Here is a 23,947-nt window from a genome sequence, read left to right as displayed (position 1 = left end):
TTTTAAAAACATAGAGAAAGCTGTTCCAATGTTCAGAGTTTGGCATATCCCTGCTAGCTTTTATGCCTTCATCTTCACCTTATGCCCTTGCTGCATACACATACTAACTTCTCAGAAGTCTTTTGTGATCTCAGAGAAGGTTTTCTTCTCTTTGTATTTTAACCAGATACAGCAACATACTGCCATTCTAACTGTGTTTGTTTAATAGGCATTGATCATTCACTTTTTTTGGTCAGTGGATATCAACATTTATTAAAATTCATTTCTGAGGAAAGAGGCATATTTCTTAAAGTTGTTCTAGTAAGGAAGAGAAGCATTAAGTAGCTATTCTATTGCAAGTGTATTCAATTAATTTTTATTGAGATTTTCTTGATGGTTTTGTCAAGGTCTGCTAATTCTTCCAGGGGTATGCTCAGCGGTAAGCAGCATGTGGGCACCAGCTCTGCTGGGCAAGCCAAGTGCTGAACATTGTTTTCCTGGCGATGACATACACAAACATGTTGCAATGTTTTCAAAGTGCAAAGATGTCAAAGAAATATGGATTGGCCTGTTGGAAATCAGGAGACACCACATGTTACATATTTACAAGATCCAGGCAAAATTTAGTCGTGATCCAATCTGAGCAGCACTCTGTCATCAGTGTACATTTGCTCAGTCAGGATGCAGGGAATCAAGCAGCCTCAGTAAAAGCCTTAGCCACACTTGCCTACAGAGCTGGTCTTTATGTGGCTCTGGACACTGCATTACAAGAGATTATTATGCCATTAAGAGGAGTAGAGCTACTGAGTTCTGGAAGGGGATACCATAAACAAATTTCTCTACATCCTATAAACTCTTAATATTCTATCACTGAGCTTGCACAGACCTTTTAAGGTCTATGGTACCTTTCTGAGCTGACCCAGACAGGTATTGTCAGGGAATTTACCACAGCCAAACAAAACAGACTAGAATACTCAACAGAAAATCAACATTGTCACTGCCTGATAGTAGTCTTATATTTTCTCCTGCAATAGTATCACACCTAATTAAAAGTGGAAATTGATAGCCAGCAGGATTAATCAAATTCCATATGCAAATAGCTGGCTCATGAGAGCCATGGTCCAATTGCTAATACTATCACTAAGGTCATTAATTTAAATTGAGATGAGTTAAGAGTCCTTTGGGCATTGACACATAAGTTGAAGGAGGTTGTTCATTGCTAAGTTTTTCACACTGTAACAAAAAACTTAGGAAGAGAATACGTGAATATTGCTCCAGAAGCTTCTAGGATGAGCAGCACTGTGATCTTGTCTATGGGGGCCATGAGTCTTCTCCTGAGTAGTTCTGATACATCAGTTTAAATTCTTATTAAGATGTACTGAAGCAAGTTAAATACAAGACAGTCCAAGGTTTAGTAAATTTACATCTTTGGGATTTATTTTATGCCTGCAAATTTGGCTGAACATCTTCAAATAACAGAAAGACTTCTCTTTTTTTAAATAAGACTTGAGGACCAGTTTCATAAACCCTTCAGAGACTTTCCCAGCCTTCAGCCTTCATAAAAGGTCCAGATATTTCCAATTAGCAAGAAGTATTAACTCAACGCATAAAGAGAAATACTGCAGCAATTCTAATGCAAATACAGTGCATTTTCAGTTTACCAGCTCACCTCAAAGCTAGTTCCAGTGTCTTGATCTATCACTGCATTTCTAGACAGGGTGACTAGAAAAAATGTAGTCTTACAGGCAGATTACAATATAGTGCTACACACCTATGAGCTTTCTCCAAGTGCTGATGGCAAAAATATTTTAAGTTGCATAGTAACAAAATGACTGCAGAGTAATAAAATAGTGATGTAATTACATAACTAATCCTACATAAAGAATAAAAACATTTATTACTCTGACCTTGTATTCCAAGAACTTCTCAGGTATGTAAAAAAATATTCAATTGGTGTATCAAAACAGGCTTAGACTAAAGTGAGACCTGCAAATCTTGGTTGCCAGAAGGCTTTTTCTAAATTTAAAGAGACCACTGGAGTCTGAAAAATTAATCTGGAATCCTTACAAGTTTGGGCTTCATTACTTCCTCAAGATCCTGTTTTCGTATTCTTAGAGTATAAAAAATTCAGGTTTCAGGGACTATCAGGCATTCTTTGTCCAAAATCTGCTCAAATTAGGAAATGAAGTGGACTCCAAAAAATGGGTAGACAAACACAAACTTTTCACATCAAGTTTCAGGAAGCCTTCATCTTTTTTGACTGATACATGGAGTCTGCTCTGCTTTGATCCGACAGTTCTAAACATTAACACCTTGATCACACTGAAATATTTGAGCCAATTCTCTCTGCATTTCCACTCGTGCAGCCTCCTGCATGAACAAGATTTCAGTGGAGTGATTCAGACAGGAATTAAGTGCTTTGCCTTTCATAGAATAAACATTTCATCAAGGACAGATCAAGATCACTGTTACATTCATCTGTCTGCCCAAAAACGCAAATAACTTTTTCACATTGTCTCATCCTTCTATATCTTTGTGGCTGAGCAGCAGTACAAAACAATTTAACATTAGCAAGCAAATTGCATTTGTTACCTGCCAAATGCTGATACAAAAGATAAATATGAAAAAGCAATAATGTCCTCATTCTAAGGCAGAAGGTAACATGTCTTCATTATAATATACTTGCTAAACAATATTCAATAAACTCATAAAAGCATTTATTTCAAATATAAATGCTTAGAAGTTCCATTTTTCAGGGAGTAAATGACAGTCCTGCTTGTCTTTCTCTTAAATGTATTTTCAGAATAGACATCCTTTCATAACCTCTAGTTAGTGTTATATATATTATTACTCTTACTGCAATGCTCACAGACCTCCCTGTGGTCGGGGTTAAGGTGTACTAGTAGCTAAACATGTATAGTCACTGACCTAGAAAGATTTCTCACTGAAACAGATTTGACAAAGGCAAAGCTAAAAGAAGAAATATTAGTGATGTCCTAACTCAGTTGCAGAGCTAAGAGCTAGCACAAATCTCTGGACTTCTCTTTCCCATGTCATATCCAGTATGTACCAATGAAAAGGCCAATTCCAATAATTACTTATACGTAATGCCACTTTAAAAAGGACGCCAGCTCAAGGAAACAAAGTCAGCTTTGAAGTGAGTTGTGTCAACAAGAAGCCTGAAAACCATTTGTAGCCCATTAGGCAGTCCCAGTTTTCTACAGGAGCAGGAAAAACTGCCCTTGTTAATGAGAAATGTTTAATTTGTTCCTCTGCCAAAAAATGATAGTGAAAATAATCATACTCGTGTCTTGTATGAATATTGTGTTGCATATAAAACAACAACAAAAAATAAATAAAATTGACATTATAAATGTCTTTCAAAATATGAATCCCTTTATCTTTCAGTAGCCAATCAACACCAGCTCTGGGTAGAACATAAGCTACCTATTGAATAACAAGAATATTTTTCCATTGTTTCAAATTTACTATATAAAAATCTAATTATAGAATTTTTGTAAGCTTAGAGGAAACCAGAAGAACTTTTTCAAGTTATTAGCTTTTTAGAGTGCTTTCTTTCTTAGTTTGCTCTATAGATAACTAAGAAAAGAGGCCATGGAACAGCAAAAAGAGTCCAGCTGGTACTTGTTACATGATACTTTAAGCTTTTTATTTATCCATTAAAATTTTTTGTCCATTTATCTTATGGATTTTGTTGCTAAAATATGGAAGAATTTTTATCTAATGTAATCCAGCAATATTCTTAGATGAATTAATAGAATAAATTTCCTGGTAATTTCAGAATAGCTTTTCCTTGGAGAACAGCATGTACACAGATTTGATCCAAAAGATATCATATTTACGAGAAAGACATTCTATCACTCATGAGTTACAGGAGTATGAGAATACCAAGCTTTGGAATTTAAAGTTTTGCTATATCATGGTAGTAACCCTAGGCAAATGCCTGAAGCCTAAGCCCCAGCCCCAAACTCTTACTCATTCCAAGCCCCTAACATACAACCTCTCACCTCATCCTAAGCTATTTGATGGCAAGAAGAAGAAGGGCAGGTCTCGTATGTATAGTACACATAATCTTGCTATGCTTTCTCTAAAACAACTTGCGCACCTTAAATATGATTGTGTACTTTGAGTAATGCAGAATCAGATCTTTTTCCAGGTTCACTGACTACTACTTAACTAATTTTTCAGCAGATTTATGTCAGATTAATCCAGCTGAGGATCAACCACATATATTTAAAACTATCAAATAAAACCTTCCAGAGTTAAAATGCAGGTTATTCTGCATTCAGAGCCCTTCAAATAATTTTCAGCTTTATTTTAGGTCCAAAACATGATTTGGTATTACTCAGGGTAAAAGATTCCCAAACAGAATACAAAAATCTCAGACAGAGAGACTGAAACTCTCAGCTTGTCCTTGAGACCGAAAGTGGCAGTAATTTTGGTTATGGAGAATTGCAGTAGAAGCTTCATGGCAGTTCTCCATGCCTGTTCAATTACTGTCCATTCTAATCAGATTGCTAACAAGGGATCATTAGGAGTTTGGTGTCTATGATGTAAAATATCTAGTAGGAACTGGATTTTGATCACTTCATTTTACATCTGTTTCCCACTAACCAATTGAACAAAGATTGTTAATCACTCTTGACCTTTCCTGGACTCAAACTAGTAATTTAATTGCTAATCCTTACCAAGGGACTCCAAAGTACACCACAGAGCCCCCGAGGCATGCAGCTTGACCCTCTCTGTTCAGTACTGGCTTTAACCAACAACATCATCAAGAGTACACTCAGATTTGACAATGTTAATTGCAGCTTTGGCCAGAGTTTCCAGATGAAGTAGAAGAAACTGTCTAACTAGAAACATTAAAAATATCTGCTGAGCTCAAGGTGATTCTGCATGAATCAAAAAAAGTCTCTCCAGCCAAGAAGACTTTGCAGCCAAGACAAATCTTGCAGACTCACACTACCGCACTGTCAATTTGCTCCTAAGAAATGCCCAACTCCTGGCAATTAGAATTCTTAAGGGGCTGGTGAAAATCTGTTGGTTTTGGCTTGTTTTAAAATCTTCCCCCAGATGGTAATATAATTCCAAACCAGCTGAGATTCACTTTGTGTTGAATTTCATTCTAAAAAAGGATCACACAGAAAAAAACAGGAACAAAAGCTTTTCCCCTCCTCAAATTTCAAGTTACAACATGGAAAACATTTTCTTTGAATAATTCTTCTGAATACAATTAGGTTATTCTAAATTCTGTATCTCCAAATCTAAACTTTCTCCTTGATTATTTTCAAATCTACATTCAATTATATTTCAGACTAACATTTGCTAACTAATAGAGAAGAAACATAGAGGCAGTATGATTTTTCATGCACTCAGGTCTTAATGCAAAGCTTAAAACCAGAAGAACACAAGCTTCTACCTGCACATTTTCATCCATATTAAAATCACATTCAACTGATAATAATTTTTCTGTAAATACCAGTGCCTACTACTGTTACAGCTTGTCACACAGTTTCATGCCTCCTACATGTGTTTGTCAATATATTTTGGTTTTTTACAGGATTGAGGGCCATATCTATAACTAAGATTAGAACCACATTTCTGTTTTAAACCTGACTGAAGATTTCTGCACTGCATTATGTTTACTTTTCTGTAATACTTAGAAGGCATTGACATTGCAAACTGGAATGCAGCATCTACTGCCCTGAGATTGTACTGATTAATATCTCAGACAGAAACACTAGCAAGGTCCCTCAAAGCAAACAAACTGTGTGGACATGAAGTTGTGCAGCAGATAATTGAATCCACCTATTAGTAGACCTTACCTGGGGCACCATGCAGCTCTGTGCTTACTGGTTCAGGAAACAGCTTGCACAGAGGTCTGTACTGAGTTTTTTGTAATGTCAGAGCCCTGTTCTCTTCATTTTTATCCAATGAAAAAATGTAGATCTTCTAAAGTAAATACAAATCACTGTAGTTGTTCACTGGAGGGAGTAATTTCCCATGAAAACTGAGTTCAGGCTTCACAGAGGAACACATTAAAGGTACCTCTCAGTTTGGCGAGCTTCCAGCCACTTGGGTTGCACCTCAAGGGACAAAAAGAGAATGCTGGTTTTCTAGTATAACAATAGAATCATTGACTGCACTTTACTGGAGTTACTATTGAACTATGCTGTCATAAACAGAAGTTCTAATCTGTTCCACACAGTTACTGAATAGCCCAATCAATAGCAACTTATTAAATGAGTCATTGACATTTGTCAGGATTGAGAACACTTCCCATTTTCTGCTGTCTTGATCATACTAAGACAGGCCTACACAGGTAACAAAAATTATTTTTAAATAAAATTTTTGTCAGTATAAGCCAAAAATTAAAAAACTCCCTCTGCCTTAAGATCTTGGCAAGAGACACATGCAAGTCCTCACAGAAAGCTGAGAAAATGTGTTGTGTTGAAAATATTTCTTTGACAAAGAATTTACAAACTTTCATTTAGAAAATCACACATCAAATTTCTTAAGCATTTCAAGGAACCAGCAAAACACAAGAGCCGTGAAAGACTCAGGACTTTTGAACCATTCCCAACCCTCTTTCTGTTGCTGCAGCTCCTCCAGGAAGGCAGCTTGCCAGCTTCCACAAACAAATCCTCAGCACGAGGGTACTGAGGTATTGGATAGAGGCAGTCAACAGGAACTTGTGGCCAGCGTGCCAGGCCACCTGTTCTATGGGGGATCAAGCCATGGGGAAGGGTTGAATTCAATTTCCTTAGCAATTCTCTTTACACAGCTTCCCAGCATTTATCAAATCTCTGCCACCTGGAGAAACCTTCTTTGTGTCTGGCAGAGAGAAGGAACAATGAAACAGAATGTGTTTCCCCATCCCCATACCAGATTGACACTGGAAACCCCTAAGTAGCTACTACAAATATTACAATGGAAATACACTTTTTTTTCCTCTAAAGAATGAAGACATTTCTGACAAAGACAAAAAAAAAATAGCAAAAAAGTAGTCATTAATTTCTGTGAAAATTAATTAAAACTTCAGGGGGCTGAATTAGTGAATCAGATGCAGTCCAGAGGGAAGTTTCTATCCATTGTCGTCTCATGTTATTTACCACACTAAAGCTCAAAGTTGCGGGAACTTAAAATTATTCACCACAAACTTAGTATTCATCTTCTTAGTATTGTTATAGTCCAAGGTCAATGATCGCAGCAATAAATCAAGAGCAAATTATAACACACACAAATACATACAAAAACCACTTTTTTCCTTTACTTCACAACATAGAGAACAATAAATATTTTATCCATACTGGAAAAAAATATTTAAATTATTCAATGCTAGTATTTACCATTTATAAAATGTTACATTAATCTTATTATCTGTGGGAACAAAATACGAAAATAATATTCTTTTGAAATACTGAATTTTTCCTAAAGGTGTCTAAGAACTTTGCAATAGAAGCAAATTGGTCAACTGCATCAGAATTATCAAAGTACTGAAAGTTACATAATTTTCTCATGGCAACCCAAACTTTGTATTTTGTTTTGACTACAAAACTGTAAAATTGCCAAAATGAATCCAAGAAGAATCAAGGACAGTTATGTTGGATTTTCAGTGAGAGTAGTAATTCAAATGTGGTCCTGGCAGAAAAGAACAGGCAATAGAATTTTTTTTTTTAAGTAGAATCAATTTGAAGTTAATAAGTATTTGCTTCAATTAAAAATTCAGGAAGTAATTGCAAGATTAAAAATAGAAAGTACATATAAGCAATAGCATATTTTGAAAGGAAATGTGTATATTTAAATACAAATTATTTTTTGCCCCACTACACTACTGAATTTGGCGTAATGAAAAATGAGACAAGACAGACAAGAATGCAAAGCTTCCCAGTGCTACTTCATCACTGGCAAAGTCACAGAGAGGAATGAAGGTTTATACTTGGTGTGGGCCCATGTGACACTTTCTGGAGAAGCAAGCTTTTTATTCAGAAAAGGAACAGATGTTTTGGCAGATAGCATAGAAAGAATCCTGTCAGAGACTATAAACTAGGCTTGAAGGGGAAAAAAAGAGTCTGGAAAAATGTGAAGTATAAAACAAAGAACCAAAATGACATGGATAAAATAGAAATGCAGAAAAAAGACAAGGGCTTTGTTAAAATTGAAAAGAGAAAGTAAATGTGCTCAACTGTTTGTAACTTTGGAAGAAGTTTTTAGGCATAAAAAATGAAACTTATCTCTCTTCCACTGACACAGCTCATTGCAGCATGACACTGGGAGATTAATTTTATAGCTCCAGACAGAAATCAAATAAAAGGAAGAGTCAATGCCCTTTTTAAGCATCAGTAGAGAAAGATCACAAGTACACAGCCAATATTAAAATGCAGCCAAGGTTTATGGCCAACATTTAAGTAGATTTGTACTGGAAGAACAAAAAAATAACCAACTGTGTAAATGGACATGGGCATACTACCATCTCACCTGCTCTGCACCCAGAAGTTTTCCTCTTTCATTTCTTGGCAGTAAAGAAGTTCCTTCTGAACCAAACAAATATGTTTAAGAAGACTTGAAACTCAAATTCACCAAGCTATTTCCTGTCAGTACCTTCAGTCTTCATAAAAAGAGCTTTGTCAAGAAATTCTCAGCCTACTCCATCTGCAGTTGCTGGACAACATTCTAAAAAACCCTCTATAACCTCCAAGAATAGCCTTTTCTGAAAAAATATACACTGGTATCAAGGTATTCAAGCCAATTATGCATGGCTCCATCCTGCCATCTGCTAAGAATGAAGAACCAGCCAAAGATACTGCAGCACATCTTGGTACAGACATCTAAGTGGGGAAAAAATGTGGCCATACAGAAGTTGCACTCCCAGCTAGTTGTGTATCTACTGTGATGACACTGATGCCTGAGCAAGTAATCACAAAAGATTCAGGTACTGTATGTCAGCTGTTTCACAGTTAGAGCCAACAGACCTATCCTTACCACGATGTAAATTCAAGGCAGTTGAAGACCCCTTGTGAATAAACCACAACAAAAAGTTACCACAGGAAAAAAGCAGGAGCATGGATTTTTTTTACTAAAGTTTACATTTTAAATTCCACTGCAATAAGCTTCCTACATCCAAAAATGACACTACCTGGCCTGGAGGGGTGCAGCTTAAGGTGCAGTCCCTGAAAATACCTTAAAGACTAAATTTAATGTTTAGATGTTGTCCCAAGTCACTGTTTCTATGAGGAAAGACCGGTACAGTAACACTGACTAGAATAAGAATTACTGCAATGAAAGTTACATATATTTGTCTTTTGGGTTGTAACCCCTATATTAAGTGATTAAAGAGCTGCTGTTTCTCACTCAGCAAGACATAGAAAACCTCTGTAAAAACAAGAAACCATGAAAAAATTTACAGTCAGAAAAATATGCAAGGAAAAACTGCAAGGAAATGAATACAAAGTCCCAGTAAAACTGACAGGAAGAAATAAGAAGGTTCATCTTGATAGAAAATTGACCGTATAAACACTTCTTTGCATTCCATATATATTTCCATCAGAGGTTTCCATTTAAAATGTTCTCAGTCTGCAGTCAAAACCAGATTTTCCTGTCTGATGGACATGAAAGCTCAAATTCACCTCTGCAAATTAACTATGTTCTTTCTGCTTCATACATCAACTATTAGGAGCAACGTTATTTCTGGAACTGTATCTTAGCTTACAATTTGATGATTATGGTACATCAGGGAGCAGAGAATGCACCTTGCTCTGCCATAGATACATTTTTATTGACTCCACAGTATTGAATTGGGAAATTTCTTTTTGTCAGCAAACTAAGCAGGTCTGACTTGGAAGATTTAAAGGCTGCAGATCTGGCATCTGTGATCAGTTGATGCCTGCAATGACAATGGAATGGCAAAAAGAATCTTCTTGGTCTAGGAAGCTACTGCAACTATTTACAACAGAAACACTAAAGGATAATAGTGTACCAGACTTTTGCCATCATTTTCTCTAGGCAGAATGTGTTTCTTTGTGAAAGGGGGAGACTTTCTGCACTCTCACCTCCAACCCACCTCAGCATTTGCAGCCTGTTATTCATTACTGAACAACAATACAAAGTAATCTCCCCCTTGGCTCCCAAGGAGTCTGTAGATTTTGGGGTTTGTGATATATGATCCATCCTCCTTGGTCTCTAGCCTCCCACTTTAGACCTTCAAACTCCAGAACCAAGAAACATAATATTACGATCTCTGAGCTTGCTCTCTCATGAATTCTCTAAGGTCTCTAGCAAGACCTTTCCTCATCTACCCCTAGACTTCTCAAAATCTTTGACTCTGAAAACTGGGTTTCTCTCTCCTGAGGAGCAAATTCTTTGCTGGTGAGGTCTGATTAAAAGTCTATCTCCCTTATTCTGTAAAGAGAAAACAACAGAAATCATTTCTTACTGAAGGAAAAGCCACGAGTCCAAAATTTCAGAGGACAGAGGGATTGATCAAAAGGATAATGAAATCTTTCAATTAACTTTATAGACTCTGGTCTTAGTCATCAATCAGCACTGTTAAGAACTGTGGATCTTGTAAGAGGTATTGTGCTTGAAAAACAGAGAGAAAAAATATAATCTTGACATTTTCACTAGACAAGAAAAACTCAGGGGATGTACTCACAGATATACCACAGTTGCTAGATTATAACAACCAGCTTTATATTTAAATAGAGCAGGTCAGTGACAAATTAAATATGGAATTAATGGCATTTTGTTCATCACTAAGTTTTATGACTGATTGTTGCCATAACTGGTGGCATACACATTTTTATTTTCATTTTAGAAATAAGTGCTGTGGCTAAAATAAACACAGATCTTTATGTTTTCCTCTCCAGAATTATTAGCCCATATATTTTTATATGGACTTCCATTGGGTATCAAGATTTAACTAGAAAATTAAAAATTACACAGACAATAGAAATTTTGGTATCACAGATTTTGTGATTTTTATTGCAGGCTAAAATAATTTATATTCAACGCAGTATTTATTGAATTTTAATGTTCCTTTGGGTTTTTGCTGTTATTACATAAGAAATTATTTTTAAAAATAGTTATGTGCTTATTATTCTTTCATTTAGATCATCCTCCTGATTAATGTTAATTTGCATGTGACTTTGGGGTATTTGCTTTTTCTTGTTCCTCCTACAATTCTCTTACATTTTTTCACCCAGTATATACAAACAAGTTTGCTGAACTTGCTTCCCAAGCTATCCCAAATTCGTGTGAATTACTTTGCTTGCTTGTATCAAAATGCCAAATTCTACACAAATTCTACTTTTCGCTGTTTTACTCACTTATGCTCCCTGTTTGTGTCACTCTAGTAAGTGAAAATTAGCACTATGCTGATCCTCACAAAATGGCTGAAGTAATTTGCTTTCGTTTGTGTTTCTTATTACCTTATAACTCCAGAGCTCTTTCATGTCCTGAAGATAATCACCTTCCCTTATCCAAATAAGATGAAGGTCTCAGTGGTTGCTGCAGCTGCCACTGACCAATATTTAACCCAATCTGGCACCAACACTACTGTGGATCTGATGTGTGCAGTGCCTTCCTGGTACCACTGAACCCTCAGAACACTTAAAGGAATCACCAGCTCTGAAAAGGAAGTCCCAGGAACATATACCTGCAAAGAGATGCTGGCTGGCTAGAAAAGCTTTTAAAAATCTGGCCAGTCTTTTAGACTGTGTTATAGACAAAGCTTCTTAAAATCATCAGCACTTACATGCCTTTCTCCCACTCCCTAGTTCACTTTTAATCTGAGACCACTACTTCAAACAATTAAATGTTTTTCCTTTCTGAGTTCTGCCTGTAAACAAATACCTTTCTGAAAATGAATATCTAGCTGTCATTGCCCTCAAGAGCAGAAGTGATCCCTAAATATCATTCATTTCCTGTCTCTCAATTTCTACTCACCACTTCTAGTATTTTCTATTATAATATGATGTTGCCTCTACTCACATAGGTTCTTGGGTTTCTCATCTCTGGGACAGACTCCATCTGCCCCTGAAGTTTTGCTAATCTTTAGACATTCTAACATCCTGATCATCTGTTCAGGTACGGTCTTGATTTCCCTCAGTATTTCTTCTTCCTCTCAGAGGAAATTTACAGCCATTTCAAGCATCTGTCACCCACTCACTTGTGAATACTAAGGCAAATCATTAATTTAATGTTTAAAAGTTCTGTCCATTAATTATGTTAGCTTCTTACTCCAGCTGCCTTTATGGACTTCCCATGCAAAGTACTTTAAAATTCCTTCACAAAGCAGCTCAGCATGTCTTTTCTCATGTTGACTTTTCTATAGGATTAGACTTCCCACAAAGAATATGTATTTGCCTTTCTCTTCTATAAAAGCTAAAATAGAAATCTATTGTGTGCACTAGTTTTTTTCAAATCTCCCATTAACTACCTGGTCTCAACTGTGACATGTACTAATTGCTTTGATCATCTGTATTAAACCCCTGATTTTCATGGAACCTAACCTTTTTTTCTGCAAGCATTTTAATAAAATCATTCTTGAAACTGAACCTCTAATTGTGAGGATTATTTTAAAAATCAAAGTAACCAGACCTGAATCTTTTGAAAAAAATGTAAGGGGATGGCATAAGTATGTCATCAAGAAAACCAAACAGAAGTTTCTATTGCTATGACTGCTCATACTGTATTTTTGTATGTATTTATTTTTTTATTTTCTTTATTGCCCTCATTCAGACAAAAGATTTTTAGCTTTCCACGCTAGAAAAGAGGAACAATCTACACACTGGCATAACTTTCTTTTAACACCAGACAGTGCTTCCCTTTTAAATATAAAACTTATCAATTGTTCCTCTAGAAAGTTAGATTGCATCATCTGCTTTGTAAACAAGTCAATGTCCAATACAATATAATTCAGCCTAATTTTTTTGGTTATTTCTGCATAGCACCTTTAATGAGTGCCCATTGATGTTCACCCACAAAAGTCTTCTCCACACTGTCATAATCCACTTCAAATCTTTATCCATCATAACATCTTTTCATCTGTTTAACTCTGATCCCCTCACACAGAATCTAATGGAACAAAAGTTCCAGCCTTTTTGACTAACGCCTGTTTATTATTTTCTAAACAATCAGATATAAGCTATTTGCCTTCATCTTCAAATTCTTCCTCATTTTCATCCTACCTATCATCTCCAATGAGCTCTGTTTCCAGATAGACCATAATGTTGGCTTCCACTACCCATGTGTCAGATATTTTTAAACAAGCTCCTCTGTGATTTTTTCCAAGCATCTGCCACACAACCTCATTATCTTCCTTCAAATCCCTCATTAAAACTCTCTTGCTGTGATGCCTACAAAAAAACATGAGAAAATGTTTAAGCTAATAATGCACTGAGATGCTTTCTCTCATACTGACCAACATTGCCTCATTGTTTCCTTGTGCTCCTTCAGCTGTCTCGATACATGTGTTGTCGCTTACATTTGAATCATAACCTCCCCATGTGGTCCTGGTTTATGACTTAGAGCTCTTTGGTGTTGATAATATAAATAAGAATCAGAAGAAAAGGCTTTTCCCCTCATTATACTTTGCTAGCTCCTGCAAACATGTTCACACTTCTCTTTTGTGTTAGTTTCTGGCAAGTAATTATAAAAAGCACCTCTAATATAATCTCAAAGTCCTCATTCCCTTTTCAGAGGGGAACACCAAACTGAAGGACTAATTCATTCCGTATTCAATAAAAAGTATTTGAAAAGGAGAACTATGGGTAAGAGGGAAAAACTAGTGTTTCAGCACACTTTTGTCCATAGAGGATAGAGAAGTACAAGTCTGTTTTCTCTCCATCTTGTTCCTCCCCTGTAGAACAATACAAGTAGGATTCACTTCAAGGGAAGGATGAGGTCTTTCCTGGGGATTAGCAATTTCCTTTCTTCCTTCCCTGACTGCCATTGTTTGCTGGGTATAGCCCAAGTCCTGCTGCTTGTGAAGGCACAGACTCCTGCTCTGGCACTTCTCACGGAAAGGATTTTCCTTCAGGATGGGAAAGAATTATTTTTCCACACATAAGGGAGAACAGAATGAAAAGTGAATGTTTTTCTCATCACATATTTCACTGTCTCTCTATTCAGCATTATTTCTATTCTCAGATCTTAAAGCTATTTGTACTCTTCCCTAATACATGCACCCAAAGCAGCTCTGCACCTGCACTAAAAGTTCTTTCTAAGAACTGAACCTCCTCTGCATGGATGTCAGGGTTACAGTGAAGGCTGATGTTTCTACTTTGGCTTTTAAGTCCTCTATATATATAATAATGCATCCTTAGCCACTGAATTTTTTCCCTTTGCATCTTGTCTCTTTTTGTTATTTTTACCAGATTAATATAACACTCATAGGAATGACCCCTATTCACAAGAAGGATAGGTATTTCCCTGGTCTGACACATTATCATTGCAAATACTGCACAGAGGTGTAGAAATTGATTTAGACAGATATAATTCAATAATATGCTCAGCAGATATCTGTCAATCAGCTGGAGAACTTTAGCACCTATCCAACAAGAGATACACATGAAAGCAAAATATATAAATTTATACACCGACCAAATTTCCCACAGACATCAGTAAATCATATAGCAATTTCTGATTTTGAAATGTAAGCAGTCAGTTTTGACATCTGTATGTTCTATACAGACAAGAACACACAGAGTCAGGGGGTTTGTATTGCTCAAATGACTTAGGACTTTGGGAAAGCTAAAGATACTAAATTTTTCCTGTGTTTCCATTTTGTTAACACAAAACACCAATAATGCAAGCTACAAAATGATATCAGTTATGCTCATGAATGACACAACGCTGCATCAAATCCTTTTATTCAATCTGAGTTATGGGAAAATGATTTAATTATGAAAATTTAATCAGTCATAGAGTTCATTAATCTCATAGTACATCCATGGGAGGTAAGCATGGAACTGCAGTGCAAGTACTGGGCAGAGCCAGAGGCTATTCTAGCACAGAAACAGTTTGGAGACAACATGGAGCAGGTGTAATCTTCACCTCTTCAGGAAGCATTTCAGAATTGCAGCTGTGGAGTTTCTTTGTGCTCCTAGGGGAGTGAGACAGCTCCATGCTGTTAGCATAATCTCACTCTACAAAGGCATCAAATGCAAATGTACTGTCCCCCCTTTGATTTCATGTTGACAACACGGTGTCATGGCTGATCAACCAGTCTCTATTTAATTGTAATTTCTTATCTCAAGAGAAATTCAGCTCTTTACAACTTTCACATCAGAAACCTGTTAGAAAAATAATAATAAAAAAATGAAGCTGAACAGGAAACTCTGTTTTCTATAGCTAGCACCTGCTAGTGCCTTACTAGCAGCTATGCAACTCTGATGGACACATCACAAAAGAATGTACTTTCTCTCCATGCAACAAATACAAAGAGGTTTGCTTATTATAAACACAGCAGAAGCTCAGCTTTGAGAACTCACAGTAAAAGGACATTTTCTTCTACATGAACATGGCTAGCAGACTTCTTGTCTTAGCCCATGAGAAAGCTACTCAAAGCAAACAATTTCATCTTAAAATGCTGAACCACTTTAAGAAGGAACTCAAGTACTCTTGGGGAAAAGAAATCTAAAAACAACAGCAAAAAAAAACCACCAACAAACAAAAACAAACCAAAAACAAACACAAAAAAACCCACGCAAAACACCTAAGTACATAATCTTCCAGAATTTCTCTGTTTTCTGTTTTTTATCACTTTTCTAATATCACTTCCAACATATCTCATACTAATATCAACTTCAGTCTGAATCCAAATTCAAAAAGACATCTTTACCTGAAATCGTGCTCTGATTTAGCAAGAAATGACCTTGCAAGATAGCATGATGGGCAACTTAAGTGAGTGAGGAAATGTTAATTAACAAGAGATATTAGAACTTGGTTTAGATTATTTGTGTACTGCTATGAATTAAAAAAAACTTAATCAAAAAAGAAAAAGCAATAATGTGACCATGTAACAAATGAAATTAAGGAGGAGAATCAATTACCTGATCTACAGTCTATGGATCCAATTTGAAGTTATGCACCATTTACAAAGATCTTCTGAATAATTCACCCAGGGGAAAAAAAGTTCAAAAAGTGCTGCCCAATAAAGCACAGAGCTTTACAGTTCATTTAAGCTATGTTTCTTTATGCACAAGTACCCATATCTCCATTATGCATCCAAGGGTGCATAACCACAAAACAAGGTGGACTGTGACAGAAAGAGACATGACCTGTTCCAGCACACAGTTCTCATTTAGTTGAGGAAAACTAAAATGGGTATAAAATGTCAAACTGCCTGATGTACCCTAACTTAAAATAAATGCTCATTACCTTTGATGGTTTTATTCTGAGTTTTGCTGTAATAGAAATAAAGGATGAAGAGGATAAGAAAAAAATGTAACCACATAGAGAAATTTCCCAAGGAAATATATTTATACTGAAGCTGAGACATGCAATTCACAGGTTTTGTGGCCCCACGTATCTTACCAAAATCTTTTACTGATCTGCAAGGTACCATCACCAGTAAAGGCTTTTGATCACTCAGATTTCAAAGTAATAGATAGCAAACCTACAGATAATTAGACAATATAAATCCAATAGAACAATTTAGTAAGTGGGCAAAATCATCAGAATGGATTTTTAAAGCCTCCCAAAACCCATAAATTTTATGAACAAGGAATTATCAGAATCTTACACCACCCCATGATCTACAACACCTGAAACCACTGGATAAAGAGGTGACTGAGTCAGCTGAAAGTTCCCATCAGCTTGGCATCTTTAGAAATTTTTAGTAAAAGGAAAATTTCATGGAAAAATGTAGTCATGTTATTTTGTATATTTGACAATGGCCTAAGGACTGCAAGAACATACTGTCCCAATCTTCTGTCTACAGTTCAAGAGAAATGTTGATAACTTGTACTCGGTTGACAGAAGAACCTCATAGCTAAGTACTCCAAGAGCTCAATACTTTTACAGAAGATTAGGAATTATTTTGTCTATGGCATAAAAGAATGTATATGGGAAACAGAAATTTAATAACGGCTTCTCTGAGCTACAGCAAAGAAAAATTTGAAGGAGTCATCCCCATAACTTAAAAAAATCCATGAATAACAATATGAATAAAAGCCATCAGCTTTGGAAAAAAATAGGAATTAGAAATGTGGAACATCCGATCTTATATAGGCCAAAAGTTCCCCAAACTCTTATAGCCCAAACAAAGCAGAATTGTGCACATATCACAGACTTCTCTGAGATAAGATACATAGAAATAGAGAAGGATCTACATTCACAATGAAAGAAAGACTACAAGACATGAAATGGGAACAGTTAAAATACATTATCAACAGAAATACCTTTGAAGCCATTAGTGGACAAACATTCAATTAAGATTAAAAGGAGATAGCTCAGTATTGACTTCAGCAATATATCTACTTTCACTGAAGAAAAATAAAGATTATTAGATGATGAATACACGGAATATCTTCAACAGCTGTAAGACAGCTTACAGTTTCTACTGTTTTAGTACAGGAAATGAAGATGGTAAAAAAATGAAAATAATATAAGTGTTTCATGATATTAAAACTAGATTACTTTGAACAGATCTTATAAAGTGCCTTTACAGAGGACTGCATTTTCTGCTATAAGTACTCATCAACATTGGTGAAGAGCACAGATGGAGTTACTATTAGCTAGACTGGTCATGCACTTACTAAGTCAAGACAGAAATCTTTGCCTCTTGGCATCAAAAATCTGGAGGGAGGTAACAGTAACTCATATGACTGTCTCGTAAGAGAGTCATAAGAAAAAAATTTACATAGTAGAGAAAACACAGAATATACATGTACATAGAGAAGACAATTCTAATTATGCACACAAATGGGAAGTATTGATTCAGAAAAAAATTCTGGAGTCTGCTATATTAAATTGCAGATGTGTTGATAGCAAAAAGAAGGACATTTGGAAAACAAAGGGCAGCAAAAAAAGCAGAGCTCCCAGAAACACATCTAAATGTAAATGAACAACTTTGACCTAATATGCAACATGGCTAGCATGCCAGTGTAGTCAATATAATCAGAAACTACAGAATGTGAAAAGGCTGAAGAAGAAACTGCAAATCTACAAAGAAAATACAAAACTACAAGGAAAGAATGAATCAGAATAATTTTACTAAAAACATGAGTATCCTTCATGACTCCAGGACACATTTAACTGCACAAAGAGTACTGTGTTCACTTGTGGATCCTTGGTACAGGGGGGCAATCCAGCTGGGGGCAATCCCCTGGAGCACCATGAAGATGTCTAGTGTGCAAAAGCAGATGATACATGCGACTAAAGAAACTGGGTTCAGTCTAGAGAAAAGTGTAAGGACTTTATTGTCAGATTTCAACTACCTAAAAGGGAGATATAGAGAAGATGGAGACAGGCTTTCCTAGGAAATTTTGTATGAAAACAATAAAAAGAAATTCTGTTGAATATGGTGAAAACATGAGAGTGATCAAACATGGTAACAGTTGCTTGAGAGACTGTAACACATTTATTTACAACACTGGAATAAACACAGCCTTGATCAATCTGATTACCTTGAAACTTAACTCTGCTACAAGGAAAACATTGAACTTCTAGAAGGCAAAAACAAAATACAAAACTGTAGTTTATGTAAGCCCTCCCTCAGATCAAAATTAGTAACAAAATTCAAAAACAGACTGAAAACAATTAGCTGAATTTGATAGTGGGAAGTAGGAGAATTTGAATAAGACTTTAGGTGAAAAGTTGAGAGGTAGAGGGAATTATTGGCTGATTATTAGCAGAGCTATGAGAACATATAGGAAAAACAAGGAAGCTGGTGTAAAAAGACTGACCGACCATTGCTGTTCCCTGAAGTCTGTAGCTACAAGCCTAGCCTTTTAGTATCCAGTGGCATAAGAAATTTTGCTTTCCAAGATTTTCTTTTAAAGCTATTTCATACCTTTACTGCATTAGTCCTGAAAGTTCAGAGAAAGAAGGAATATTTTGCAAAAAGCATTCCCCCACTGGAAAATGTATTTTTATAGCCATTGTTGTTTTTCTGCAGGGGTTCATTCAAGTGCGAATTTGTTGTTTAATTATACCAGTTCCTATCCCCAGTTTCCCTAAGGGCTTTTGGTGTTAGGTGAAATACATTATATTCTGGGAAATTCAAATACCAAATTTAGAGCTTTCAGTGGTTCTTTGGAGGAAATACTTACTACAGTGTGATGATGAGTATTGTTAAGTTGTACATTTGTTCCTCAGGCAAGAGTGGACCTTTTCAGAGGATTATAGTTGGTAGAGAATTTTCTTCCAATGACTGAGTTTAAGGAACCTGAGACTGTTCAAAATTTTACAGGGGTATCAATGCATGAAGAAAAGAATATCAATAATAAGAAAGTCTGATAAAATATAAAAATAATCTTATTACAAGGAATGGAAATAGAGAAATATGGTAGGAGTGCTTAGATAAGTCCAGTAAAGAAAATGAAAAGGCCAACAACAAATGGCCACTTTCCAGGCAGCTGAGCCAAATTTTAAAGACATTCAAGAGGTAATCAGAACCCTTAGGAATAACAGGAATAACCCTTAGGTGTCAACAGTGCTACTGCTGAAATGTTAAAAACAAGAAGCTGTAATCTTAGAGAACTTATCTATATATTTTTATATAGAGGTCTGTGAAAAAGCTAAGGGAACTGAAGAAAGCAGGCATATTTTTAATTTCAAAAAGGAAGACAAAATGTATAGAGACAGTCTGCTTTCTCTATTTATTATGATTCATAGAATCCTAGCTTTAACACTTTTATATAGATTTTGCCCTTAGAGGCAGCAAACAATAGGAGAATACAAGTGTTTCCAGGCATATATAAATCTCATCTCTATGTATCAGATGTTTTCAATGCTTCAGTGGCAAAGAAAAATTGTAGTATGATCAGCGTACATATTTAAATAGATTTTAAGGTCTGTGTGATAGCATTGTCCAACACGGTCTTTGTACTACAATGAAAGAGATGCCTAATAAAATAATTAGGGTAGCCCAGTTGTCTTTACATGAATGAATTTTAGACTATGGAATAGGAAATTCCTATTTTGTCAGCAATATAGGATTATGAAAGGCAAAACTATGAGTGGAAAAATCTGCCATGAACCTGTAGGAAGATTATTACATAGGGCAGAAAAAAAAAAAAATTAGGTCTCAAGAAAATTCAGTAGCAGATCATATAGTCAGAATTCTGGGAAAAGATTCCAGTTAAAAATTTCAATATAGTGTTCTTATACCAGTATTGGATAACCACAAAAAAATGCTGACCAAGGAGGAGGCAGAAAAAATATGGCAAGCACTACTAAGAATCTGTAATGTCAAAGTGATGAAAAAGAAATGAGAATCTGAACTTAGTTCATCAAAGTGATATAACAGTTCACCTTCTTCACTGCAGTTGATTGTTTCATGAGTACAATTTCAATAGACACTCAGGATGAGTATAAACTCAGTAGTGAGTTTTGTTTATTCATTGAGCAAGGGCTTCCTTTGTTATAGTGGGTATTTATGGCTTGTCGTTAACCATACCTTGTTGAAGGTAAGTTTCAGAATTATTGTTAGACTTGACTTGATACTGTTACATTAAAATATTCCTGTTGCCCAATTTTAATATTCAAATGAAAGATACAACAGTATTTCGTCTCTATTTTGTTTTAATTTAAGAAAAGCTATCTACTTCAATAATTTCTCCTCTCCCTTTTGCTTTTAATGACCATTTCATGCCCTTCCTCTTTATCTAGCAATTATTGCTCTAGGCAATTGCTAGATCCAGTTACATTGAGTTCATTACCAGGTTTGATTTCAAGATTCACATTGTTTTTCAAAATCATCAGCAGAAGAATCACCTTATATCTTATTGGAGAGAAGCATATCTTGTTACAGAATGCATCTTATTCTTGTCCCTTTTTAATATACAATATCTAATAGGAATAAAGCTGCATATTGGCATCTCTGAGACAAAAGAAGGATAAATAGGTCATTGACCTTGGAAAAGAATCACATGCAGAATTCAGGGCTATCATGTAGCATTTCATCATTATGAGATTTTATTCAAGAGGCAAAGTTTGCCTCTGCTCTCTCTTCACGGATCATTAATAGCTTTTTAATCAAGAAAAATTAGCTGAAGATAGTGTCATTTAGCTATATAATGATCTTTATAAATGTCTCCTGAATACAGTGTCAAAACTGAAAGATCTCCGCAACAGTTATTTTATTTAGTTGCTATTTCTGTCTACTTTAATGTCTGGCTACTGTGTTATGAAAATTACAGCTGGATACTACAGTTGAGGAAAGATTTGAAATATCTTTTGAAATAACAGAATAAAACTCACCTTCTCCTGGTTCTTTTTTAAAACAAATATTAAATGTATAGATCAACTTATAGAATGCCATAAAATTCAACAAATAGTTTTTATTGGGCCAAAATGAAGATATAAAATTAGAATCCAATTGTGTTGCAAATAAGGTTTTTCTAATCCTTCAGCATTCAAATCAGAAATCATTCAATTAAATCTCCTCTTTTAAAACTATATACTTTCAGAAATTTTGTTTTAAATTCACTGTTTTAAATTCATTGTTTTAAAATCTAAAACCATAAATTTTATTACATAGACAAAAATAGGCTGTTGTTGTTATTGGACATGAAATGAGTACACAGAAACTTGGTAAGTTCAAAAGAGAAAAAGAGCAATTTTTGTTCAAACATCAGGTATTAATAGAATTATAAAGGTGACCATGAATAGGAGGATAGAATTACCACCTCTCCAACTACACTGTTCTAAAGATCAATTAATAATTTCTCTCTACCTACAGAGAAATATGTAAACTATTCTATTTAGACACAAAATTGTGTGAGAACTCTGACTCTCAAATATGTAAACATTATTAGAAGGCTAAAGAATTTTATGAGAACTTCAAAACTCTCAAAAGAACTATAAAAGAAAACACTTTTAGAAATCAAGGCAACAGGCTGTAACTGCAAATGAAGAGTGCCATTTATGTACAAAGACTAAATGTATTTCTGGCAAAAATCAACCCAGAGGCAACAGGATTTTCTATTTAAATTGGGTATTTCTGAATAAAAGTGTGATTTTGGGGGTATTTATTCAAACACCTAGCGTATAGTAATGATGCTAAGACAGAAGTCATTCAAAGCTTGAAACAAAATTCCTCTGTTCATCCAAAGATTTGTTTTGAATGAATTTAGAGAGTAAAATTTTCCCTCCTCCCAAATCTTAAAAATTCAAAAGTGTGATCCAAATTCATAAACAAACAAAATATAAATTATGCAGATGTACTGTTAGATACCTAAATAAATAACATCATCACTGCACTATTAGTGTAATCCAAATTTTAGGAAAGATAACCTAATTTTCACAGCATCCGGCGCTGACTACTTGAATTAAAAAAAAAAAAAAAACAAACCATAGTGAAACTATAATATACATAGAATTTTTACATGTGCTTTTATGATAACACCTTCTTCTGTTTAATGATTTGACTTTGTAATTTCACAATATTGACAAAGATTTGTGCTTTAGTAGTACCTCCAGTTGTACCTAATAAAAATTCTACCTGAATCATGAAGATTAACCACTTGTCTGTCACAGTTTGAATTTTAAGATCCTCCAATATGCTTCAGAGTAAGTTTCTGACTGTCCCTTAGTTGCTGTCTGTATTCTTTATTTATACCTATTTTTTACTCATATCTCCACATCTTAAGATCAGATCACCTGAAGTTATGACTTCCCCAAAGAGAGAAAAGGAGAAGATATCTCATTAATACACTTGCATAACAATGTACACACATCTATGCATATGCAGACCAAATGAAATAAGTACAATGAACAGTATAATTTGGTAAGAAATATTGCACCTAATGTCAAACATATACAGCCAAGATGAAATAATATCACTGGTTTGGTTACCACATGTAACAGGCTCTACATTTTAGAGAGATTGAGAAATTGAGAAAGGGTCACCTGCTTTGGAAATGCTCCAAAGGCACTCTACTATGCAGTGGTCTATCAGGGCACAACTCTTTTCTACTTCTGAACCTGATATGGAAATCCTGATATATATATTTCCCTTAAATTTGTTACATATCACATATGTGTGCTGAAGTTATTCAGAGATTTATCTAGTATGACTGCAACTAAACTCTACTGTCCTAATGTGGGTGTCCCTCTGCACAGTGTAGAGAATCCAAAGCCTTCTGTGCATTTATAGCTGGGAATGAGGGGACAAGTTTTTGAGGCTACTGAGACCTCTAAAGAGGTAGGTTCTAGCTCCCCAGAACATTTCAAAAGTATCTGTTCACTAAGGTACAAAAAAGACGTGTATTCAGAAAGAAAGAAAAATAGGCACCTACACATCTGATGATCCTGCTGTACCTAACCATATCACTAAGCACATGAAAACCTATGTGATATCTTGTACGACTGTTGTTTTTCTTTTTCTGAGATAAGTTTGCCATACAAAGGCATGTTCTCTCAGGAACTCTTTAACCAGGAATTCAGAACTTGATAAAGGTTGTCAAATGCATCTGAAACACTACAAAAGCATCAAATCTACATTACGTCTTTAAACATAGCCATCTAGTGCAATTTTAGATACACTAAGTTATCTGAGTTATCAGATAACCTAAGCCAATAAAAACAACGGTATAAAATCAAATTTTAGAAAGAGGAATCTGTCTCAGGGTGATGACCAATACAACAATCTCCATTTATCCCCACGATCTGGTTGATCCAGTCATTTTATAATCTCCTCGACTCTGCCTCAATTGTAAATCAATTCTAAATAGATTTCTATCAGTTTGTGGCACCAGACAGCAGCATATGCTTCCAGCTT

General features: G+C 35.4%; 1 protein-coding gene across 5 annotated transcripts in view; it reads right to left on the bottom strand.

Moving 5' to 3' along the window:
* Positions 1–23,947, bottom strand: part of NXPH1 (neurexophilin 1) — a 138,188-nt gene that overhangs the window by 12,287 nt on the left and 101,954 nt on the right. Inside the window, exons 1-2 of one of the 5 annotated variants that reach the window (XM_053979476.1) lie at positions 6,049–6,086; positions 5,826–5,952 (exon numbers count right to left, since the gene is read on the bottom strand). The exons of 3 other annotated variants lie outside the window; for them this stretch is intronic. In XM_053979476.1, coding sequence (XP_053835451.1) covers positions 5,826–5,837 — 12 coding nt within the window. In that variant the 5' untranslated portion in view covers positions 5,838–5,952; positions 6,049–6,086. Of the gene's footprint in view, positions 1–379; positions 548–5,825; positions 6,087–23,947 lie in introns of those variants that run through there. One more of the 5 variants, XR_008437457.1, reaches the window with a different exon arrangement.

Source organism: Vidua macroura, chromosome 1, assembly GCF_024509145.1.
Source record: "Vidua macroura isolate BioBank_ID:100142 chromosome 1, ASM2450914v1, whole genome shotgun sequence".
Classification (NCBI taxonomy): domain Eukaryota; kingdom Metazoa; phylum Chordata; class Aves; order Passeriformes; family Viduidae; genus Vidua; species Vidua macroura.
The sequence above is the reverse complement of the archived record's forward strand: the minus strand, read 5'-3'. Positions and strand labels throughout refer to the sequence as shown.